Source organism: Drosophila miranda (assembly GCF_003369915.1).
Source record: "Drosophila miranda strain MSH22 chromosome Y unlocalized genomic scaffold, D.miranda_PacBio2.1 Contig_Y1_pilon, whole genome shotgun sequence".
Classification (NCBI taxonomy): domain Eukaryota; kingdom Metazoa; phylum Arthropoda; class Insecta; order Diptera; family Drosophilidae; genus Drosophila; species Drosophila miranda.
This window is the reverse complement of record NW_022881603.1, coordinates 31,475,874-31,499,441: the sequence shown is the minus strand read 5'-3', so window position 1 is coordinate 31,499,441 and position 23,568 is coordinate 31,475,874. Positions and strand designations below refer to the sequence as shown.

Sequence of the window (23,568 nt, the reverse complement as noted above, 5' to 3'; positions counted from 1 at the left end):
CTCTCTTTGGCCGCTGCTGCGTCGTTGTTTTTGAGTTTGGTTCTCGGCGTATTCCTCGTCTTTCTTTGGCCGCTGATGCGTCGTTGTTTTCGGGTTTTGTTTCTTGGTGTATTCCTCCCCGTTTTGGCGTCGGTACCGTTAGGTTTCGGTTATTGGTGTATTCCTCGCCGTTGCTGTGTCGGTGCCGTTGGATTTCGATTCTTGGTGTATCCCTCTCCCTCTTTGGCTGCTGCTGCGTCGTTGGGTTTCTGCTTTCTCGGTGTATTCACGCCGCTGCTGCGTCGATGCCGTTGGTTTTCGGTCCTCGGTGTATTCCTCTCTCGTTTTGGCTGCTGCTGCGTCGTTGTTGTTGGGTTTTGGTTCTGAAAAGCCAGTGGCGTCCGCCGTGATCGCGACTTGCCCCACCCTTTAAAGAAGATAATAAGCTACGTGGGGCTTAGAGACCCCTTGGGCCGTATAATATATAAAATTAATGTCATGTAGCCTTCGTGGCCTTCCCCCTCCTTAACCTAAAACTGAAAAGTCAATAAAGAAAAGTCAAAAATCTTAATTCTAATAACGTAATCTCGGGTCCCTCCAATGGGAAAATGACGGCGAACTGATGGGCGGAAAAAATGTGGGTCGAGCGTACGCTCCCTCACAATCTTCAGCCCGTATTCAGCTGCAGCATCGAAAACCTTCTTCAGCTTTCCCAGGCATTCGTCGGCGGTTTCAGCGTGTATAACGATATCGTCCATGTACAGGTCAAGAATGTTTTCATTTATAAGGTTTTGAAATACAAAACTTATAAAACGGATGAAAACTGCTGGCGAATTGCAAAAACCGAAAGGCGCACGGTTGAACTCAAAGAGGCCTTCGTTATGAACGCCGTATATTTTTTGCTGCTTTCTTCCACAGGAACGTGAAAAAACCCATTTTCTAAGTCCATGATGGTGAACACCTTAGCATTTTCCAGTTTTTCCAGCACCTCTTCAACGATTGGAACGGGAAAGCAATCTTTCAAGACCATCTTGTTCAACGGACGATAGTCCACGCAGACCCGGCTGATCCCATCCTTTTTCTTGACAATTACAGTCCGACTGGCGAAATTTGATGATGAGCGTCGTATTATCCCAGCGTTGGCCCATTCATCGATCTGCTAATTGACAAAGTCGGCTTCGCTGATGGCCACTCGACTTGGCGAATGTCGAAACGGCGCTATTTTCTCGTCCGGTACGATCTTCAGCATGATCGGGCACACTGCAGTCTGCTTCTTTTCAGTAAAGTCCTGAATCATTGATTGGACCGCATCTCTGAACTGCGATGGTATGTTTATGTCAGTATTTGCTTCGACCACGTTGTAAATACTTATCTGTTTGGTGTCCTCAGTTTCCTCCCCCGGCAGGGGAGAAAACTTATATCCTCCTGGCGTTGATGTCATTGTGAACTTGGATATAAAGTCGTGTCCAAGCAACAATTCGCATCCGACGGCATGATCGGCCACCACAAGGAATTTGTGTGCCAGTCGCATTCCGTCGATCTCCACTTCTGCCGTAAACTGCCCAGCGGAGCGTGTGATGTTGTTTCCAAGTCCCCTCAAAGTTGACGAACTGGCTTGCAGATGGATACCACTCATTTTGCCGAACACTGACATCTTTAATAGGGAAACATCTGCACCGGTGTCTATGAGCCCCTTGACTTGCACGTCGTTAATTTTAAGATACTTCAGGCGTTTTTCCTCGTATGCAACGTTTACGGCAGCAGCACTCGGGCAATCCTTAGACATGTGTCCAGTCTGATTGCAGCGGAAACACTTTAATGCAGCTCGGCAATCCTTGCGTAGATGCTAATGGGATCCACAATTGTAGCAGTGTTGCTTCCTTTCATATTTGGTGAAATTGGACTTCTTTCCGAACGGCTGTGAGTCTTTTTGTTTCGGGGCCAAACCCCATCAACCGCGAGCGTTCTTTCGTAGATTTCGTACTTCTCTTGCAGCTGCTTGTATGAGCTGCATCCATACAAGGTGTACTTATAATCCGTTTTTAAATTCAGTCCGTCGACAATGTATCTCATCACCGACTCCGTGTCTGTTGTCCCACGTGCAGCACTGCGTTTCATCTGTAGTATATATTCGTGAAAACTTTCGCCGGCAATCTTCACTCGCATAGACAATTGATTGTGAATTTGCGCACTGCATAAACGCTCACACTCGAACGACTGTAAAAGTTGGTGACGCAATTGGCCGTACTCATACACTGCTGTGGACTCGAGAAAAAGAGCGGCTGTACCTGTCATTTTTACTCGGGCTTGCACGTATTTTTGTTTGTCATTTAGTCCGTATGCTTCAGCGTTTAGCTCGAAGTTAATAAACCACTGCTGTACCGACATATTTTCTCCGTTGAATTCTGGAATAATTTTGGCAAAATTTTCCACTACCAGCTTTGCATCATTTTTCTTGTCTATTTCATCAGCATTTATTTTCATCGAGAGCAGTTGAACCAGCTGTTAGAGCGTCTGTGTGTTTTCTTCTAGGAGTGTTGACCTCATCGCTTCCTCGTTCGCGTTTTGCTGCATATTCCCGGCTGGTGGTCCACTTGTATTTTCCATTATAATTCTACTGCGCAATACTCTTGTGGGCAGCCGGCTTGAAACAACCCTTTTTTCTCGGTTCTTCTTTTCACCCACTCGCTGTCTCGCTTCCTCTGCTTGCGGCTTCTGAGAGTCTAATGCGCAGTTTTTTTGCACCGAATTTTTGCTTTTCCGTCTCGCTTCGTCTGCTGCCGGCTTCTGAGACATGAGACACACAATTTTAAATTTTTTTCACTTTACACAGGCAGTACGCGACCGGTTTATATGTAAGATATTATTTAGAGTATTGTTTATTCGTATTATTATCGCGGTGGCCTGGTATGTGTGCTTACAAAAGTTCTTAATGTTACGGCTTATTTCTGCTGATTTTCTGCTGCTGCTTGAGTCACGTCCGTATGCTGCTGTTCTCTCCTTTTCACTGCTTCGCTCGGTTCCTCTTCTTCTCTGTCCGCTGTTGATCTGCTGCTGTTACTACTGCTGTTGCTGCTAATCAGCTGTTCCTCTGCTGCTGTTATTACTGCTGTTGCTTATCTCCGCTGCCCCCTCAATAGGCCAGCTGGCACACTCCTTTTTACATACATATATCCTAAATGTACAAGAGGTAACCGTACAAGCCTTGATTAGCGGAGTTCCGGGTATCTATTATTGATTTTGGCAGGTAGCTGGTCGCTGAACTTATTGCAGTTAAGTAAACTAACGGAAGGAATAGCATATTTGAGTGCCCATAGAGATGATGTTGGCTTAGCAAACTAACATTAATCCCCAAGGCAGCGGTTAACCATCCGAAGGCCTACGGAGACTGTATCTCATACGATTAAAAAAGTAACTTCAGCACCCCATTTGTGGCCACCTCTGTATGGGAATGGCGATCCGATCTTTATGTATGGCTTGTTTGTGCGGCTGGAGAGGAACACCCATTCGGTTGTCGTCTGGCCAGCCCTCGCTCACACCACCTGCAACTCTTTGGGGCTGAGGCTACCAACAATTTTTATCATTGCCATTTTTAGCGCTTCCTCTTCTCCAGGTCACATCTCCATCTCCAACTCCAGCTCCAGCTTCAAGCCCCGTTCTCCAAAATACTTTTATTTCGCGTAAATTCAGAACTTTCTCATACATTTTTTTTCTGTTCTGCGCCGCGGAGAGCGGTGGGGCTGGTGGGGCAACTGTCGCTTGGCCAAATGGTCGCCACCCAACTGCCCCCGAGACGGACACCAACAATGTACCTACCCTTTCGACTGATTATGGGTACGTGCAAGTTAACGTACCCAATTCTATTGAGCTCTTATACGAGTTGTAAACAATCTTTGGCTTTCCAAAACGAAAACAATTTCAATCTTGGGCCTCCGCCTAATTGATTTCTAAGATGTACAATCTCAAGGGCTCCCGCCGCAATCCCAATCTTTGACACTCGCCTAAATGGAAAACCAATGTTTGCCCACACCCGGCTTCTCATAAACAATCTCACTCCCGGCTTTCTGCAGATCCTGCACCTTAGGCACTTTACAGTTCTCTCTTTGGATGACGAAATCCAATACTCGGGATGGCGAAATCAATTGAAATGTTTATAGAAAAACTATTCCCGAAAGGGATCAACGATGCAAAGATCAGAAAGTTCAAGGCAGTCTTGATCCAGAAGCGACACCGCAAAGTCGAGCTAAAAATTAAGATCGCGCAAACCCTTTGCCCGGAATCCTTTGTGACCCTCTACTTAAATCTATATCAGTGAAGTTAGAAGTAAAATAAAAACTTTTTAAAACCACAATCCGCTACCGCAGTTATTTAATTGGCGCCCAACGTGGGGCGACATTGTATAAAAAGCACCGAATAATAAAAGTGTTGCGTCGTGCCGAAACCCGAAGGACAATTAATTAATGGAATAAATCCTTCAGATATAAAAACGCGGAGTGACTGTGAGATATAAGATAAGAAAAAGTGAGATAAAAAGGAAACAAACCGGAGCTTAGGGTGTGCAAAAATAAATACAATATACAATACAAATACAAATACAAATACAAATACAATACAAATACAAATAAATACAAAAGCTAATCAAGACAATTCAAAAATACAAAAAAAACAAAAAAACCAAAGTTTTTAAACAAAACCAACCAAACCAAAACACAAAGAAAGTGAAAATATCAGCTAAACCAAAGAAGGAAGACCCCCAGAAGGCCCAGTTAAACAAAGAAATTTAAGAAGGAAGACCCGTTCGAAAACCTGTCAGCCAAATCAAGAAGGAAGACCCGTTCGAAGATCTGTCAGCCAAACTAAGAAGGACGACCCCTACCGGATAGTCCGTGAGCAAAAGTTGTATTAATAAATATATAAGTTCAATTAGGTTATATTAGATTATAAAAACAAACATATAAGAAAAATTTAAGGTGGATCAACTAACTTTAGATTTTGAAAAACTAAAAATGATTAACTCACAAACAAGGACCGATCTCACTGCAGATCTGGTCAAACAATTGATAGCACTTCAAATTTCACAAGTACAGGAGCAAATTGTAAATTTAAAACAACAAATAGAAACTAAATCCGATCAGGTATCAGATTATCAGGCAGAAGCAATAGACGAGACAATAAAAGATGACACCACATTAAAGGTAATAGAATCCCTAACAATTTTCAATGGTGGATTAAACCAATACGTAGGATGGAGGGAAGCTGCAGAAACTGCTGTGAAGTTATATAAGAAAGGAAGTAAGCAATATTATATCAGCTTAACAATTTTGAGAAATAAAATAACAGGACCAGCACATGACGCACTGACCAACCACGGGACAGTTTTAAATTTTGATGCCATACTTTCACGACTTGACTTTGTTTACAGTGACAAGAGACCAATTTACATAATAGAACAGGAGTTAAGCGTTCTCCGACAAGGGAACCTTTCAATAATAGATTTCTATAACCAGGTTAACAAGAAAATGACCTTGTTAATAAATAAGACAATAATGACTCACGGAAAGGACAGTGAAATCACGAAAGAATCAAATAAGAAAATTAGATACAATGCCTTACGCATTTTTGTCACTGGCCTAAACGGCGGCATTGCAGAAATCCTATTTTCATTGAATCCCCCAGATTTACCGAATGCCTTGGCAAAGGTACAGGAATTGCAATCAAATAACATTCGGGCCCAATTTGCCTACCAATTCAGTGGCCCCAGAAATTCAGGGAATAATAACTACAATACATTAAGATTCAACCAACGACAACCAAGGACTAATAGTTCACCATTCGACCAAAAAAGGGATCTTCAGAGGAATAACATGTCATGGGGACAACCCTATTTCTTGGGTAATAGACAACAAAATCAGGCCCCAGAACCAATGGATGTAGACGAATTGATACAAATCAAGAACCGACAGAACAGCAATCAATTCAGGGGAAATAATAATAATAGAAATTATCGGGAGAATACTAACGGTTATTATAGGAGAAATAATAACAATTATAACCAAGCTCAGCATTTTAGGGCAAACGTAGTACCGAATAATCAGTCTAACGAAAATCAGCAGAAACGAAAGACAAACGAAATGTCGGAACAACCGGCTAATAAAGCAATGCGGATAAATAACATTGAGGAGGACCATTTTTTAGATCAGCCCCCGAAGTAGGTCTGCCCTACTTAAAAAGAGTAGATAAAAAAATAAACAGAGAATTACAAGTTTTGATAGATACGGGAGCAACTTCCTGTTATATAAAAAAGGGAATTTACGAAAATAAAAAAGAATTATCAATTTATAAGAAAGTTGCTACAGTGAATGGGTTTTCAGGAATTAAATATTTCCATAATATAACTATTTTCAACACAAAACAAGTGTTTTATGAAATAGATGGAATGGAGGCAGTTTTACTAATAGGATTTAACCTATTAAAGAAAATCGGAGCTGTTATTGATACAGGAAAGGGGACTTTAAGTTATAAAGACAATGAGGAGAAACCAATATATGACGAGGTCCTTTCTTTAAACAAATTAACCTTTATAGAAGGAAAAACCATCCTTCCGTTGAAGGAATATATAATAAAAAAATATTTTGAAGAAGAAAAAGAAATGAAAAGTGATTCAGTAAAGGTAGAAGGAAGTTTATATAGCTTGGGATCAAAAAACCCTGAGCACGCCGACGAAGAATTATCCGTCAATAGTTTGGGATTCAAATATCCTGAACCCGCCGTCGTTGAATTATCCGACATCCAAAGTTTTAATAGTTTGGGATTAAAATATCCTGAGCACGCCGTCGTTGAATTATCCGACACTAAAAGTTCGAATAGTTTGGGATTAAAGAATCCTGAACACGCCGTCGTTGAATTATCCGACAATGAACAATTTAAAAGTTTGAGAAATATCCGACATTCAAAATTATGCAAATTCTGAATTTAAAAAAAATGAAATTGTATAACACAATAACCTACAAAAAGGACAATTTAGAAAATCTCAGAGAGAAAATGTTATCTATCATCGAAGAAGACCATGCCAATATAAATTTACAGTTACCGTTCAGAACGGATATAAAAGGAGAGATTAACACTGAACATGATAGACCGGTATATGGCAAGCAGTATCCATACGCTTATTCGGTTAACGATTTCGTTAATAACGAAATAAGTAAAATGTTAGATGAAGGTATAATCAGACCTAGTAAAAGCCCATATAATTCACCGGTAATAGTAGTACCAAAGAAGGGAGTAAATGAGGACGGAACTCCTAAACATAGATTAGTAATAGACTTTAAGAAACTTAATGAAAACACCATACTGGATAGATACCCTATGCAAGATCCTTCAGTAATCCTTGCCAATTTAGGTAAGGCAAAGTATTTCTCGGCCATTGATTTAGAGTCAGGTTTCTATCAGATTTTAATGGGGGAATCAGATATTGAAAAAACATCTTTTTCCATAAATAACGGCAAATATGAATTTCTAAGAATGCCTATGGGATTGACGAACGCTCCTAGAATTTTCCAAAGGGCAATGGACGATATACTTAGAGAACAAGTTGGGAAAACTTCTCACGTCTATATGGACGATATAATAATATTTTCAAAAACTATAGAACAACATTATAAAGATCTAATTCATATAATACAGATATTGCAAAACGCTAACATGAAAATTTCCCTGGAAAAGTCTAAATTCTTTCAATTGGAAACCAAATTTCTGGGATACATTGTTTCCCAAAATATCATTAAAACAGATCCAGACAAAATCTCCACAATACAAAACTATCCAATTCCTAAAAATATCAGAGAGCTACGTAGCTTCTTAGGACTAACAGGGTATTACAGAAAATTTGTCCGAAATTATGCTACAATTGCCAAACCATTAACAAAATATCTGAGTGGAGTAAATGGGAAAGTTTCACGAAGGGCATCCAAGAAAACATTAATACAGCTGGATGAACCAGCAATGGGAGCATTTAATAATTTAAAGGACAGTTTAATAGCACATATTGAATTAGTACAACCAGATTACAATAAAAAATTCACATTAACCACAGATGCATCGGACATAGCATATATTATAACATTTATTTCTAAAACTTTAAGTAAAACCGAGCAATTATATGCTACTAATAAAAAGAAATTATTAGCTATTGTATGGGCATTAAAAAATTTGCGAAATTATTTATACGGAGTGGTTGGAATTGAAATACATACAGATCACCAACCTTTGTCCTTTGCAATGTCGCAAAAAAATCCAAATGTTGAAATAAAACGTTGGTATTACTTCATAGAAAGTTTCACACCAAAAATCATTTATAAGCCAGGCTCAACTAACGTAGTAGCGGACGCTTTATCTCGGATTAAAATAAATCATATGACAGATAGTGATGTCGACCAGACAGAATCAGAATCAGACATAAATACTCAGCATTCAGCAGAGAGTAGTTTTGAAAACGTCATTCAAGAGACTAGCAAGCCTCTAAACCAATTTAAACAGCAGCTACTATTAGCGCAAGGGAGATTCACAGTTCATGAGTTAGTAAGAGTTTATGAAAATACCCGACATATTATTGAATTTGATACGGTAGACAATCTGCTAATCATTTTAAAATAATTTATTCAGCCTCACTTAACCACAGGAATACACTGCACTTTAGAAGATTTATACCTTATCCAAAATAAGCTAAAGGAAAACTTCATAAATAAATTTCTCTTCACGAGAAAGTTCCTCCAAGATGTAGTAAATTCAGAAGATAAAGCTATAATTATAGAAGAAACACATTGCAGAGCCCATAGAGGACTAGACGAAAATTACAAACAAATAACTAAGCTGTATTATTGGCCAAACCTGCACAAAAAATTAAAAGAATATATAAAAAATTGTGAGATCTGTAACAAAAACAAATATCACAGACACCCTGTAAAAATTCCAAATACTTGGTGGTCAAGGAAATTCAAAGTAAATTAAACATTGAAAATAAGGTAATGGAAATTTTGCAACACTTTCCGTTAGCAACATCTTTAATGACTGACAACGAACCAAGCTTTACTTCAGCACAATTTAGATCATTCATACAAAGAAGTAACTTAACTATTTATTATGCTGATCCCAGACACAGCACCTCAAATGGTCAGGTAGAAAGGGTACATTCCACACTAACAGAAATAGCGCGGTGCATCAAGGATGAACTAAATCTAACAGATTATTCAGAAATAATAATAAGGGCGGCACTGAAATATAACCTGAACATACATTCAACGACCAATCAAATGCCATATGACATATTGTATAACAAAATAGAACACAAGCATAATCCAATATTACTTAAGGAAGCTCAGACCAAAATGCTTAAGCTACATAACAAAGATAGAAGAGAAAAAGATTATTAAATAGGAGAAGTAGTTTATGAAAAGAAATTCGGGGAAAGAAATAAACTTCAATCCCGATACAAAAAGCAGGTAGTCAAGGAAAATCGACCGAATAAAATTATAATCAACAATAGAAACAGAATTATACATAAAGATAACATCAAATATTAAATTTTTTTTTTCCAGAAAATGTATGCGAATATACTAATACTGACTTTTGTTATATTGACGACTTCGGAAGTAATTGACTATACGCATAGTGACTATCTATTGCTCAAAGACGACAGAGACGTTTACACTTATGAAACATACGCTGAACTTTTCCATATTACTAATTTGAGTTTTTATAGAGAGATAATTGATAAAGAATCCAAATATGTTAACAAAGCAATTAATTCAGATGATGAGTGGGAAATATCAATGGACTTAAGTCTATTAAAAATAATGATTTCAGAATTAGTTCCAAAACGGAATGAAAGGGGAATAAATGAATTAGGTACCATTTGGAAATGGATAGCAGGCAGCCCTGATCATGACGACTTTTTGAAAATACAAAATAAAGTAAATGAATTAACTGAAAATAATAATAAACAATTTGTAATAAATTCCAAATTTTTCAAAGAAATTGAATTGCTATCAAATTCATTAAAAAATGTCATCTTCAATGAAGAAACGATACTGAGAAAGCATCGTTTAAAATTAATAACTTTTGACCTACTAAATTTAGTTGATACCATAACCCTCTTAAAAGTAAACATTTGCAACACAAACATTTTAAATAAAAACGAAATAGAGGACATTTATAAGCATGAAAAACATCCTGTTGAACTGTCTGATCTGCTGGACATTGCAACGGTTAAAATAATTCGAAATGCTGATTTAATAATCATTTACATAAAATATCCTCAAATTAAAGATATTTGCAAGTTTTACCATGCAAGAGCCATCTCACAAAATGATGGAATGTTAGTTATAAGTGAAAAAGTTTGTGAATGTAAGGAGAAATACTATTTAATGAATAATTTTAAAAGTGAAACTTTTAACAATTACGCACAAATAAATTTAAAAAAGACCTGTTTCACCAATTTACTTAATGGCTTTAAAGCCAACTGCACTAAAAAAAAAGGAAAAAAACAAAGAAATAGACATCATTCAGGATGGCTCCATATTAGTTTCAGGCAAAAATATCGTAGACAATACTACTTTGTTAGGATCGTATCTCCTTATATTCAACAACACAATTGTAATAAATAATATAACCCACATAAATGATAAGGGTAAAATTCTAAGATATATATCGCATCATAGATATAGCGATTTTGAATTAGTTTATTATATACAATCGAATCATAAGCAATTTTCTTTTGATAATGTTAATATTTTAAATCCCCTTATAACATTAGGTAATACGGCCTTACCATTAACAACATTATTCTTAATCATTTTGATATTGATAATGTTATTTTACTTCGGCTATAAATTAACCAAATTTGTACTTATTAAATCAATACGAATACCGTCAGAAGAAGTAGTGGAAAGCAACATTCAAATACTGTCAGAAGAAATTAGAGCTCTATCAGAACTTCAAAATGTATCGGGACGAAACATTTAAGAATGGGGGGGAGTTAACGTACCCAATTCTATTGAGCTCTTATACGAGTTGTAAACAATCTTTGGCTTTCCAAAAAGAAAACAATTTCAATCTTGGGCCTCCGCCTAATTGATTTCTAAGATGTACAATCTCAAGGGCTCCCGCCGCAATCCCAATCTTTGACACTCGCCTAAATGGAAAACCAATGTTTGCCCACACCCGGCTTCTCATAAACAATCTCACTCCTGGCTTTCTGCAGATCCTGCACTTTAGGCATTTTACAGTTCTCTCTTTGGATGACGAAATCCAATACTCGGGATGGCGAAATCAATTGAAATGTTTATAGAAAAACTATTCCCGAAAGGGATCAACGATGCAAAGATCAGAAAGTTCAAGGCAGTCTTGATCCAGAAGCGACACCGCAAAGTCGAGCTAAAAATTAAGATCGCGCAAACCCTTTGTCCGGAATCCTTTGTGACCCTCTACTTAAATCTATATCAGTGAAGTTAGAAGTAAAATAAAAACTTTTTAAAAACACAATCCGCTACCGCAGTTATTTAATTTGCACGCTCGAAAAATGTGCAGCGACAGTCCCATGTTGCCCCCAGTCCCTGACAGTCCACACCTCATCCACGCTTCCTTGTGCTCTCTCTCTCTCTCCCTCTTTCTCTCTCTTCACATGCGCCCAAAAGTTTGTTTTGTGTTTTGTTAATTTTTTCTTGGCCGCGGATTTGTTTTCATTTACGTTTTTGCATCGCCCTAGCTACCCTGCCCCCTAGGGTTGTGTGTGTGTGTGTGGGCGAAAACAACGCGCGGGTTTCGGTTCACTGGAAATTGGTAAAAAACGATACCCACGAAGACGGGACCAGAGGATGCAGGACTCGCATTCGCAATCGCCAGCGCCACCTTAAGCCGCACACCCGAGCGTTAAAAACCAAACCCCAGCCCAGGCCAGCCACCGTCTCCATGCCTCACACGAGCCACCCGTGTACAAACCACTCAACCGCCGGGTGGGTTGGGGCTGGGGCTGGGGCTGGATCTGGTGCTTCCTCTGCTGGTGCTGCTGCTGCTGCTCAGCTGTTCATTTTTATTATTTTGACCATTATCGCATGTGGTTCGTTGCTTTGGTCAGCAGCCAGGGACGCGGTGCTGCTGATGCTCGGCTCTTGCCGTTTGTTCGAGTCCTGCTGATTAAACATTAATTAAGGAAAACAATGCTCCTGCTGCTGAGAAGGGGAAGAATCTCTCTCCACCCTCTCTTGGTTTCTCGCACTCTTTCAGCCAAAAATAAAAATAAGAACAAGCTCGCGGAATTTGTATAAAAATGCAAAATTATGAATTTCGCGAGTTTCGTATTGTCCGAGAGCCCGTCTGTATCGTCCATCGTTCATGTGGATATGTTATGGGTGGTGTGGTGTGGCATGCTTGGGGGATGACTGGGCCAAATAAAAAATGTTGCTTAAATCGCCAAAAAAGTAGTAGAAAAATCATCGACAGAAGTAATAAATTAAAAATTTGCAACGGAATGGGCAGACAGGTTTGGATTGTTAAGCAGCAGGCAAGAAGATACACAAATGAGGAGTGGGCGGTGGTCCCTGAAAGGGTAGCCATAGGAAAGGATACAGAGAAAAGTCCCGTGGAGGTGGAGGAGAAACCAGTGGAGGTGTAAGGGAAAACTAGTTTATTTCTTGCGAAATTGCAAGCATTACAGCTTAATCAACTTTACAATTTATTCTCATTACGGATCTAGTATATGGAGCATTCTGCTGTTGACCTGCCCTGACATACATACACAGCGCAGAGCCCTTTTGAGTAAATATTAGAATTCAAATCACGTCTTTGGCTTACACAGGGAAACACATGGCACATAGATACACACGCACACACACACGGAGGCACTGATGACGCGCATGATAATGCATGTTTTGTGTGCACATTAAAATCAGCCATGGACTCGAATAGAGCCTTGAATATTGTCATAATTATACCGAAAATGATGTCAATTATGCTGCCAAGTGGAAGGGAAAGTGTTAGCTTAGCAGGGGCTGGGGTCGGGGCTGGATTGCGGCCAAGTTGAGCAGAGGAATTGATTAAAGTGCAATTTGACTAGAACTTTACTACAGGAAAAGCACAACAAAGAGAACTTTATTCGAAATTAATCTTGAATTAAAAATATCTCAAAAATACTATCTAAATCTGGATTCATAGACAGACCCTTGATTAAGGTTGGCTTTGACCTCTGGCACGGCGGGTTTCCCACAACTATCGGCTCTCCCTCTCAACTGGGAGCCTTGTTAGCTGTACACACACCGCGGCGCTCCTTCACTGGTGACCTCCACAGTAAATTGGCGTTAATTTAGACCGAATGAAATTCGTGCAATTAACGCAAGGTACTAGTTTCTGGCGTTGATAGCGATGATGGCGATGATGACGTTGCCACCTTCCTTCTTGGCGGTCACAGCCACTCTATCGCGCGGCCCTTGGGGCATCTTCATGCAGCTCGTTTTGCACTTGCATCCTGTGCGAGGATGGATGGCCGGGGCCGGGGCCGGGGCCGGGTCCTTCATTATGGGCTGCTGGCAGGAGGCGACGTAAAATAGGTTACAGGTTAATTTAAGTGCAAAGTTATGCGCCTGAAAGTATGTAACTAGATTGTGTCCCGGCCACAAGTCCCGGAGCTGGCACCCAGGTAGCCGGGGCCATTTGCTGACTCTGCTGCAGACCCTGATGCTGCAGCATCCGCCAGTGCCACTGCCACCAGCACTGCCTTTTCCTCTGTGTGAGTTTGCCTGCAATTTAAAGACTACAGCCCGAGCGGAAGCCAGCAAAATGTAATTATCTTATTAGCTACATTTTGTCGTCGCTGAGTGCATTCTAAGTGAATAAATTCCACAAAAGTTTCTCTGCGGCCTGCTGCATGTCCTTAGAGATATTTAATTTCCCGGTGAAAAACAAATAATTGTTATCTCCAAATCGTTTGAATATTTTTCTTTTTACTAAAAACCAATCCGATTGGTTTTTTCAATTACAGAAATCCATAAAAAGTTCAGTTTATCCGATAGACGATCTAGTACTAATTATAATCTCCTGGCCAATGCAAAAATTAATAAAAGTATAAAAAATCCCCTCGAAAAGGGAAGGGGCAAATATGCAAAACTGTGGCGTGCAAGCTCTCTCCTCGGTGTGTGTGTGTGTGTGTGTGTGTATTCAAAAGTCGTTCTAAGTTATTGAATGGAATAAAATGTAATTTAAGTAAATTAGAATTTCAGCTACATGGAATGCTGATCCAAGTACATACATGTAAGATATTATTTAGAGTATTGTTTATTCGTATTATTATCGCGGTGGCCTGGTATGTGTGCTTACAAAAGTTCTTAATGTTACGGCTTATTTCTGCTGATTTTCTGCTGCTGCTTGAGTCACGTCCGTATGCTGCTGTTCTCTCCTTTTCACTCCTTCGCTCGGTTCCTCTTCTTCTATGTCCGCTGTTGATCTGCTGCTGTTACTACTGCTGTTGCTGCTAATCAGCTGTTCCTCTGCTGCTGTTATTACTGCTGTTGCTTATCTCCGCTGCCCCCTCAATAGGCCAGCTGGCCCACTCCTTCTTACACTCGGTCATCCTGATTAGTCATCAGTCCCTGATGACCATGCGTCCTCGTTTTCTACAGAAAAGCTCCATAGTTTCATGTTATCATTGCTTGTGGTCGTATTGCTTGGTCCTTCGGCGTCTGCTGCCTTCCGAACATTATAGCGTCCGCCTCGTTTCACGTTGGTTATTTCGTATGGTCCTAAGAATTCGCTGGCCATCTTTCTTCCGGTTACAAATTGTGTTCTACGTATGGCTACGAGATCTCCGACCTTGTATTCGTATTCGCATTTCCGCTTTTTATCGAATTGTTCCTTGTATCTGTCCTGGGCCTGCTGAATATTTTCTTTTGCCTCTTGTCGCATCTTTTGCCTCTCGTCTTCAAAGTTAACAACCATCTCTTTTTCTATTAGCTGAAGTATGTCGCTATCCGGTCCACAACGCATTTTTACCCCGATCATCAGCTCAAATGGACAACGCTTTGTAGACACATGAACAGTGCTGTTAATAGCCCTCTGAACTCGCGGTACGAACTTATAGCATCTTCCAGGTTCCTCCGACGACAATTTGGAAATGATGCTCAGAATAGATCGGTTTACGCGTTCAATTTGTCCGTTTCCTCTTGGTTCCCCTGTGGTGCTCCATATGTGTTCGATGTTCTTTTCCTTGACAAACTCCTCAAAGCTTGAAGATGTAAATGCTGCTCCACGATCGCTTACTATGCGTGCCGGATTACCAAATACATCAGACCACTCCCTTAACTTCTTGAGAACTTCGTCTGCTCCTGTTATGTTTGTGGGATACATCCATACGAACTTACTGAAGCTATCAACCATTGCGAAGATGTACTTGTACTGCTTTAAAGTAGCATCCATAGGCCCAAGGTGATCCACGTGTATAGTATACAGCGGCTGTGATCCTTTGTCAATTTGATAAAGGAATCCCTCTTTTTTGCCAAGCTTTTTGTTGTAGATTATACATTTCATACAGTTTCCTATGATCTGCATTACTTTTCCTTCCAGATGTGGAATCCAATAGCTCTGCTGTACGGTATGCATTGTTTTTTGAGCGCAAAGTGTCCTGCGTTGTGAGCGTCGGCTATTATTTCTTTTTCTAATGATTTCGGTATTGCCAGCAAGTCCGTGCCTTGCACCACTTTGTATACGAGACCAGCTTTCAACTTAAAGTTGTCATATGGTTTACTTTTCAAAATTTCGGAAACTGCTTTGATCATCGTATCCTCCTGCTGGGCTTTCTTAATTCTTGCTGTGACTTCCGAAGATACCATCATGACATCAATTGGGTACCTACTCAGGCAATCCACATGCTTCAGCCGTTCTCCTGGTCCTGTGTTCCACTTCAAAGTCGTAGTCCTGCAAGTACAGGACCCATTGGGCTACCTTCCGCGGAACGTCCTTCTTGCTTAACGTTTGCTTGAAAGCAGCGCAATCCGTTACGAGCTTAAAGTTGGTTCCAAGTATGTACTGACGAAATTTTTTGCACGCTAGGAAAATTGCTTTGGCTTCCTGTATATACATAGCTATGCTGTCGTGCTGCAGACTCCGAGGTTTTCTTACTCCAGAATAAGATCGGATGCAATTGTCCTTCGTGCCATTGTAACAACGCCGCTGCAAACCCGTCCTTTGACGCATCAGTGTGTATCTCGGTTTTTGCATTCCTGCGATAAAGTTTCAAGACCGGCTCTTTCACCAATGCTCCTCCAGACTCATTTTAAATGGGACATCTTTTCGCAGCAGATTGGTCAGTGGTTTGGCGATTAGCGAATAGTTTCTTATAAATTTACGGAAAAACCCAGTTAATCCTAAAAACGACTGCACAGCCTTTATGTTTTTCGGCATCGGGAACTTGCTGACGGCTTTGGTTTTCTCCAATCCAGGCTTGATTTCACCTCCTCCAACTTGATGACCCAAAAATGTTATGGTCGACTGCAGAAATCGGCACTTCTTCCACTTCATCTTGTAAGGAAGCGATCCTGGGCTGGGGTACATATCTCAGTCTACTCCAGGGTCGAAATTACAGCAATATTTATAGTTGCAGTTGGGGCAGTTGGTTTCACCGAGAACACTCCGGTTATCGCCGAACAGCGCCTTCAGGGCCCCACCGAACTCAGAATCAATACGGAGGTCTTTACTATGCGATAATACCGACAGGTGTCGCCGAGAGTACCTAGGCTATCGCCGGACAGTACTTACGGGACCCTGTCGGCCTAAGAATTACTACGACGCGGAAAGGGGACTTTGCTATGCGGAAATACCGACAAGTATCGCCGAGAGTACCTAGGCTATCGCCGGACGGTACTTACGGGACCCTGTCGGCCTAAGAATTACTACGACGCGGAAAGGGGAACTTTGCTATGCGGAAATACCGACAAGTATCGCCGAGAGTACCTAGGCTATCGCCGGACGGTACTTACGGGACCCTGTCGGCCTAAGAATTACTACGAGGGTCAGGGATATCGACGAGCATCACCGAGAGTGCCTAGGCAATCGCCGGATAGCACTGACGGGAGACTGTCGAACTAAGAATTACTACGGGGGTCAGGGATATCGACAGGCATCGCCGAGAGTGCCTAGGCAATCGCCGGATAGCACGCCGGATAGCACGCCGGATCCGGGCCGCCACGTGTTTTTACTTTTTCCAAGCCACTCGAATTTTTCCGCGAACACGTCCGACTCCTACGACTGCTCCCAATCGACTTCTCTTCTTCCTTCCACGTTTTCCCAGCTCAGAGCCGGCGTTCTGCTGGCTCTCCGATCCAGCGTCAGCGTGGCCGGCTAGCGTCGTCATCTTCCGCGGCGGCAGAGGGCCGGCGCCGTCGTTCGGCGTCTATAGCTGCGCCGGTGACTTTCGCCTCTCTTTTCCGCTGCTGCCGCGTCGTTGCTGGATTTGATTGCTGTTCTCAGCGGTCCTCTTCTGCCGTTGCTGCGTTGATGCTGTTATCTTATCTTTTCAGCGCTTCTCCTCTGCCGTTGCTGCGTCGATGCCGGCGGCTCGCTGTTCTCGGCGTTTCTCTTCTGCCGCTGCCGCGTCGATGCCGGCGGCTCGCTGGATCCCGGTGTTTTCCTCGTCTCTCTTTGGCCGCTGCTGCGTCGTTGTTTTTGAGTTTGGTTCTTGGCGTATTCCTCGTCTTTCTTTGGCCGCTGATGCGTCGTTGTTTTCGGGTTTTGTTTCTTGGTGTATTCCTCCCCGTTTTGGCGTCGGTACCGTTAGGTTTCGGTTATTGGTGTATTCCTCGCCGTTGCTGTGTCGGTGCCGTTGGATTTCGATTCTTGGTGTATTCCTCTCTCGTTTTGGCTGCTGCTGCGTCGTTGTTGTTGGGTTTTGGTTCTGAAAAGCCAGTGGCGTCCGCCGTGATCGCGACTTGCCCCACCCTTTAAAGAAGATAATAAGCTACGTGGGGCTTAGAGACCCCTCGGGCCGTATAATATATAAAATTAATGTCATGTAGCCTTCGTGGCCTTCCCCCTCCTTAACCTAAAACTGAAAAGTCAATAAAGAAAAGTCAAAAATCTTAATTCTAATAACGTAATCTCGGGTCCCTCCAATGGGAAAATGACGGCGAACTGATGGGCGGAAAAAATGTGGGTCGAGCGTACGCTCCCTCACAATCTTCAGCCCGTATTCAGCTGCAGCATCGAAAACCTTCTTCAGCTTTCCCAGGCATTCGTCGGCGGTTTCAGCATGTATAACGATATCGTCCATTTACAGGTCAAGAATGTTTTCATTTATAAGGTTTTGAAATACAAAACTTATAAAACGGATGAAAACTGCTGGCGAATTGCAAAAACCGAAAGGCGCACGGTTGAACTCAAAGAGGCCTTCCTTCGTTATGAACGCCGTATATTTTTTGCTGCTTTCTTCCACAGGAACGTGAAAAAACCCATTTTCTAAGTCCATGATGGTGAACACCTTAGCATTTTCCAGTTTTTCCAGCACCTCTTTAACGATTGGAACGGGAAAGCAATCTTTCAAGACCATCTTGTTCAACGGACATGGACGCCGATGACGATGATGATGATGATGATGTTGGGAAGGAGAATGAGAGCGGGGCTACGGCTGCTTAAGTTTTTGGCATTAACAAAGCTACCAGCCACACCCGACTACCCACAGCCCAGAGCCCCTCTCTTCACGGGCCGCATCGAAACAGACCGGAAACCCACACACACACAGAAGCACACACACTCTCTTACACGACGCATACCAGCACATTGCCAGAGTGCCTGACAACACCACACCAACACTCTCCTCCTTGCCAACGCTGCCAAAACCGCCTTAGAAAATTAGCATCAAACGCATAAAATGACCAAGTCTAAGTCTGCCGCAGTGCGGGGCATGGGAAATGGTAATGGTACGGAGGCAGAGGGTATCTGGGGCATGAGGAGGGGCGGCGGCATGCCTCTCTTCGTGTTGGGTCTTGCATTCTCATTTGGAATTACGAAAATTCAAAATTTACAAGCGAAAATGTTATGAGAACGTAGCTTGGGCAAGGATTTTCCCTCATCGTCTCTGTTTCTGTCTGCGTCTCCCTTCTGCTCCTGCGTCGTGTGACGCACAATAGTTGGTTAGTGTAGCGCAGGCAGAGAGCTCTGCTGGGTTTGGGGGCAGGGCATGCCAGGACTTGGTTAGGTATCCTGGGGGATGGCCATGCCGTACAAGTTAATTCAGTTAAAGGACCCAAAAAGCCGGCTATACAAATGGACGGGGTGGTATTGGTGGGTCTGGTGGCGGGCGGGTTTCCCTCTGCATGTATTAGTATGCGTAGTTAAGTTCTGACGCCAGAGCCAAACTCTCGGCCCTCGATGGTGCATGGCTGCGGTGTGGGGCCGAAGGAACTTTAAGTAAATGAACAGAAATGACAGGCAGACATTTGCATTATTATTAGTACAAGTTGCAGTCGTGTATCTGGGTGGCAGTCGGGCAGGCGGGCAGGCAGGGCGGTTGGGTGGTGTGGTGTGGTGTGGGAGGGACTGGCTTTCTGGTTGGGTGGGTACGCCTCGAAATGCATTTCATTGCATACACTTAGGAGGTTTTCATTACGTCGCAAAAGTTCTCAATTCTTTCCGTCGTATCGCCGTCGCCGTCTCCGTCCCTTTCTCTCTCTCTATCTCTCTCTCTCTGTGGCAGCTTGTTCATGTAAGTTTTCGGTTACGAGCAAGCTCTCTCCTCGGTGTTTTTTTTTTTTTTTTTTTTTATTGGGAAAACAATTTATATTTATAAAATAACAATTGTGGGTGGGGGGGGGGGGGGGAGGGTCAGCTCCCGCGGGACTGCCGCTAGGCATTACTTCGCGGTGCGGGCTGTGGGGTCATCCTTCTGGCTTAGTTTGTCCGGCTTCGCTCCAGCCTGCGCAGCTCCTTGATCACGCTTGCTGCCATGTAGGCGACCGCGTTCCAAGATTGCTCATCGGCTAGCATCTGGTCGGTGAGGGTGCACACTCACTTCTGCAAGCGTCTCCCCTAGCCTCGTTCGTTCTTGCGAGAAGCGGGGGCATACAAAGAAGACGTGCTCTGCATCGTCGTCGACTCCAGGCCCGCAGCAGCTGCAATACGGGTCGTCAGCATGCCTAAAGCGATGCAGGTACTGCTTGAAGCAGCCATGCCCCGTCAGCAGTTGGCCCAAATAATGGTCCATTTGGCCGTGCCTTCTTCGCAGCCATGGGCTAAGCTGGGGAAGGAGACGTCTGGTCCACCTCCCTTTTGCCGCTTGGTCCCAGCGCCGTTGCCACTGGGCTATAGTGCGCTCTCGCCGCTCGCTGGCTCCCTCCCCTCCGCTCTGCCGCCCAGCTGCCAGGAGATCCAGTGGGACCATGCCTGCCACAATAAGTGCGGCGTCTTCAGACACCGTCCGGAAGCAGCATGTAACCCTCAGGGCACAGCGTCGGTATGCGCTTCTGCAGTCTCTGCCGTATGTGGAAACCATCATTGCTGGTGCCCACACTGCTGATCCATATAAGATTATGGAGGTGACCACCCCAGCGATGAGCTGCCTGCTACGCTGCCGTGGTCCCCCTGTATTGGCCATCATCCTGCTTATGGCCGCCGTTGCTGCAGTCGCTTTTGAGCTGGCGTATTCCAGGTGGGCCTTGAAGTTCAGCCTCTGGTCCATAATTACCCCTAGGTACTTTAGCGCAGGCTTGGTCCTGATGATCGTGCTACCGACTCTCACGCATGCCTGCTCGACCTTTTTTCTGCTGCTCATTAGCACAGCCTCCGTCTTCTTCTCCGCCAATGCTGTCCCCGTTGGCTGCGAGCCAGGCCACTATCATCCCGACTGCTACGTTGGTTTTCTCCTCTGCGTCTCTTACGTGTTTCGACACTGTCATCAGTGCTATGCCGTCGGCGAAGCCCACCAGGGTGCACCCTTCCGGTAATGTAAGCCGCAGGATATCGTCATACATCACGTTCCACAGTATCGGCCCTAGGACCGAGCCCTGTGGGACGCCTCCGGTGATTTGGTGATGTTCTGCTCCTTCTTCCGTGTCGTAGATCAGGACGCGGTCCGTGAAATAGCTTCGCAGAGTCCGTGTGATTTGCTCAGATATACCCCTCCTGGTCAGGGCCTCTAGGATGCTCTTCCAGCTGGCAGAGTTGAAGGCGTTTCGTACGTCTAGTGTACATACTAGGCAGTACTTTTTGTCGCCTCCAGCCCATCGCGTTCCTGCCATGGCTTCCCTGGCAAGGTTTGTCACCATCTCGATGGCGTCAGTGGTGCTCCTCTGCTTGCGGAACCCGAATTGGAGGTCGGAAAGTCCGCGACGCTCAGCCAGTTCTGCCTCCAGTCGGTTACATACCATCCTCTCGAAAATCTTGCCCATGGTATCCAGCATGCACAGCGGCCGGTATGACGATGGGTCGTTAAGCTCTTTGCCTGGCTTGGGTATCAGAACCAGCCTTTGCCGTTTCCATGCTCGTGGGACTGTCCGCTCCGCTAGGCACTGGGTGTACATTGTGGCGAATGCTTCCGGATGGGCTCTAATTATGCATTTTAGTGCTGCATTAGGGACTCCATCTGGACCTGCCGCTTTCCCGATCTTCAGCTTACCCGTGGCCTCCAGTACTTCTCTGGCAGTGATGATGGTGGTGGTGTCCCTCAGGCTAGCTCCTTCTACCCTAGCTTCCTCTTGTAAGGGTGGTTGTCTAGGGAATAGGGTGCCGACTATCTCTCTCATATGCACCGGATCCTTGGGCATAGGCTGTCTGTTTAATCTCCCCATGACTAGTTTGTATGCTCCACCAAAAGGTTCCGCATCGGCCGCATCGCAGAGCTCCTTGAAGCATTTGAGTTTGCTGCTTCTGATGGCCTCCTTCAGCTCTTTTCTTTTGGCCTTGAATGCCGCGCCATTTCTGCCAAATTGGGCGGAGCCTCTTGCTCGCTGGTAGGCACGCCAAGCTGCGCAGCACTCCCTCCTGGCCTTGGCAATGTGCTCATTCCACCACGGTACTGGCCGGTGCCTGCTTCCTCCTAACTTTCTTTTTTTTCATGGCTGCATTACAGGCCGCTTTGACGGTCCTGTAAACGGCAAGCGCGGATGCTTCAGCATCCCCGGCGGCGCTTAGGTTTTCTGCTGCCGAGAGGAGCGCGGCTCTGCTCAGGCTTTCCTCCTTGTACCCGGCCTGGAGCGCCCGCTGTATCCTTGTTGTGTTCCTGGGTGCAAAGGTTTCCGTCATTACGGCTAAGTGGTCGCTATGGGTGTAAGCACTCAGCACTTGCCACTTCGCGTGGCGTGCGAGCTCTGGGCTTGCAAAGGTGAGGTCTATAATAGACTCCCGCCCTGCTTTGCTGAACGTTGGTGTAGTTCCTGTGTTGAGGAGACAGACGTTCAGGCTTGCAAACTCGTCCAGGAGCGATGTCCCACGGGGTGTGTTCTTGGCGCTGCCCCAAGTCGTGGCCCAGGCGTTAAAGTCGCCCGCTATCAGGACCGGCGATTTGCCTCGTGCGTCGTTAGCGATGTTGCTGATGATCGCCTCATACTCCTGCTGCGTGAACCTTGGTGCTATGTAGCAGCTGTAGACAAAAGTCCCGCTGTGCTTAGCTCTCACATATCCCACTCTGGATGCTCTGTGGGTAAGCTGGCCTGGTTGTGGGCCACAGCTCCAGATTGCTGCTCCTCCGTCTGAGCTTTGCTGCCAGACTCCTTCGTGTTTTTTGCCGTACGGCTCGCTGAGTAGCGCTATGTCGATCTTCTGCTCCAGGACTGTTTGCGCCAACAGATCCTGAGCAGCTCGGCAGTGGTTTAGGTTGAGCTGCAGGAGCTTAACCATCAACCAGTTTTTCTAGTGCCTTCTTATACTCAGGGCAGCTGCGGCTGAGGGCCGAGTGGGCTGCTGAGCGGACGTCTCCTGGCTTGCCAGCGCATAGTATGCACATTGGCGGGGTGTTGCACTGGTTGTGCTTGTGCCCCTCCCCACCACATTTGTAGCATGCATTGCTTGACACAGGCCGCTTGGATCTGCACCTGGCTGCAGTGTGTCCATAGGCCATGCACTTGAAGCAGCGGGTTGGCGCAATCCGTTGCCGCACGCGGCAGACAACCCAGCCGATTCGAACTTTTCCGAGCTCCAGGAGCTTCTTTGCGAGTGCGGGCTGAAGGTTCAGCGTAGCTACCTGCGTTGCGCCATATGCTTTCCGCATGTACGGCACTGCTCCTTGTGTTAAGTCGCCGTCGATCGCTGCCGCTATGGCCTCACATACCTCGTCGCCTGTCGTGAGCTCGTGTATGTTGAGTACCTCAACCGCGACTGTCTCCAGCATGGCCTTCACGGCTGCCTTGTCCCCAAGCGCTGCCTGGATGGCCATCTGCAGCTCCTGGGTGGCGGGGTCTGAGGATTGTTGCATCCTTAGAAGCAGCTCGCCCGAGGCTGTCTTCCTGATGCCCTGATCCTTGTTTTTGAGGCTCTGGAGCGTTGGTGCTGCCTTCACCAGTTTGAGGATGTCGGCGTATGATGCCTCCTCGGTGCATTTGACCAGCCCTGCGTCTGGTCGGC

At 44.3% G+C, this 23,568-nt stretch overlaps 1 protein-coding gene across 1 annotated transcript; it reads right to left on the bottom strand.

Annotated features, from left to right (window-relative positions):
- Positions 1-3,054: 3,054 nt before the first annotated feature.
- On the bottom strand, positions 3,055-15,414 carry LOC117191267 (uncharacterized protein K02A2.6-like). Its single transcript, XM_033396180.1, has 2 exons — positions 14,543-15,414; positions 3,055-3,099 (listed from the first exon to the last, which is right to left on the bottom strand). The coding sequence occupies exon 1, from the start codon at positions 15,397-15,399 to the stop codon at positions 14,602-14,604; it is 798 nt and encodes a 265-aa protein (XP_033252071.1). The 5' UTR covers positions 15,400-15,414; the 3' UTR covers positions 3,055-3,099; positions 14,543-14,601.
- Between the last annotated feature and the right edge of the window lie 8,154 nt (positions 15,415-23,568).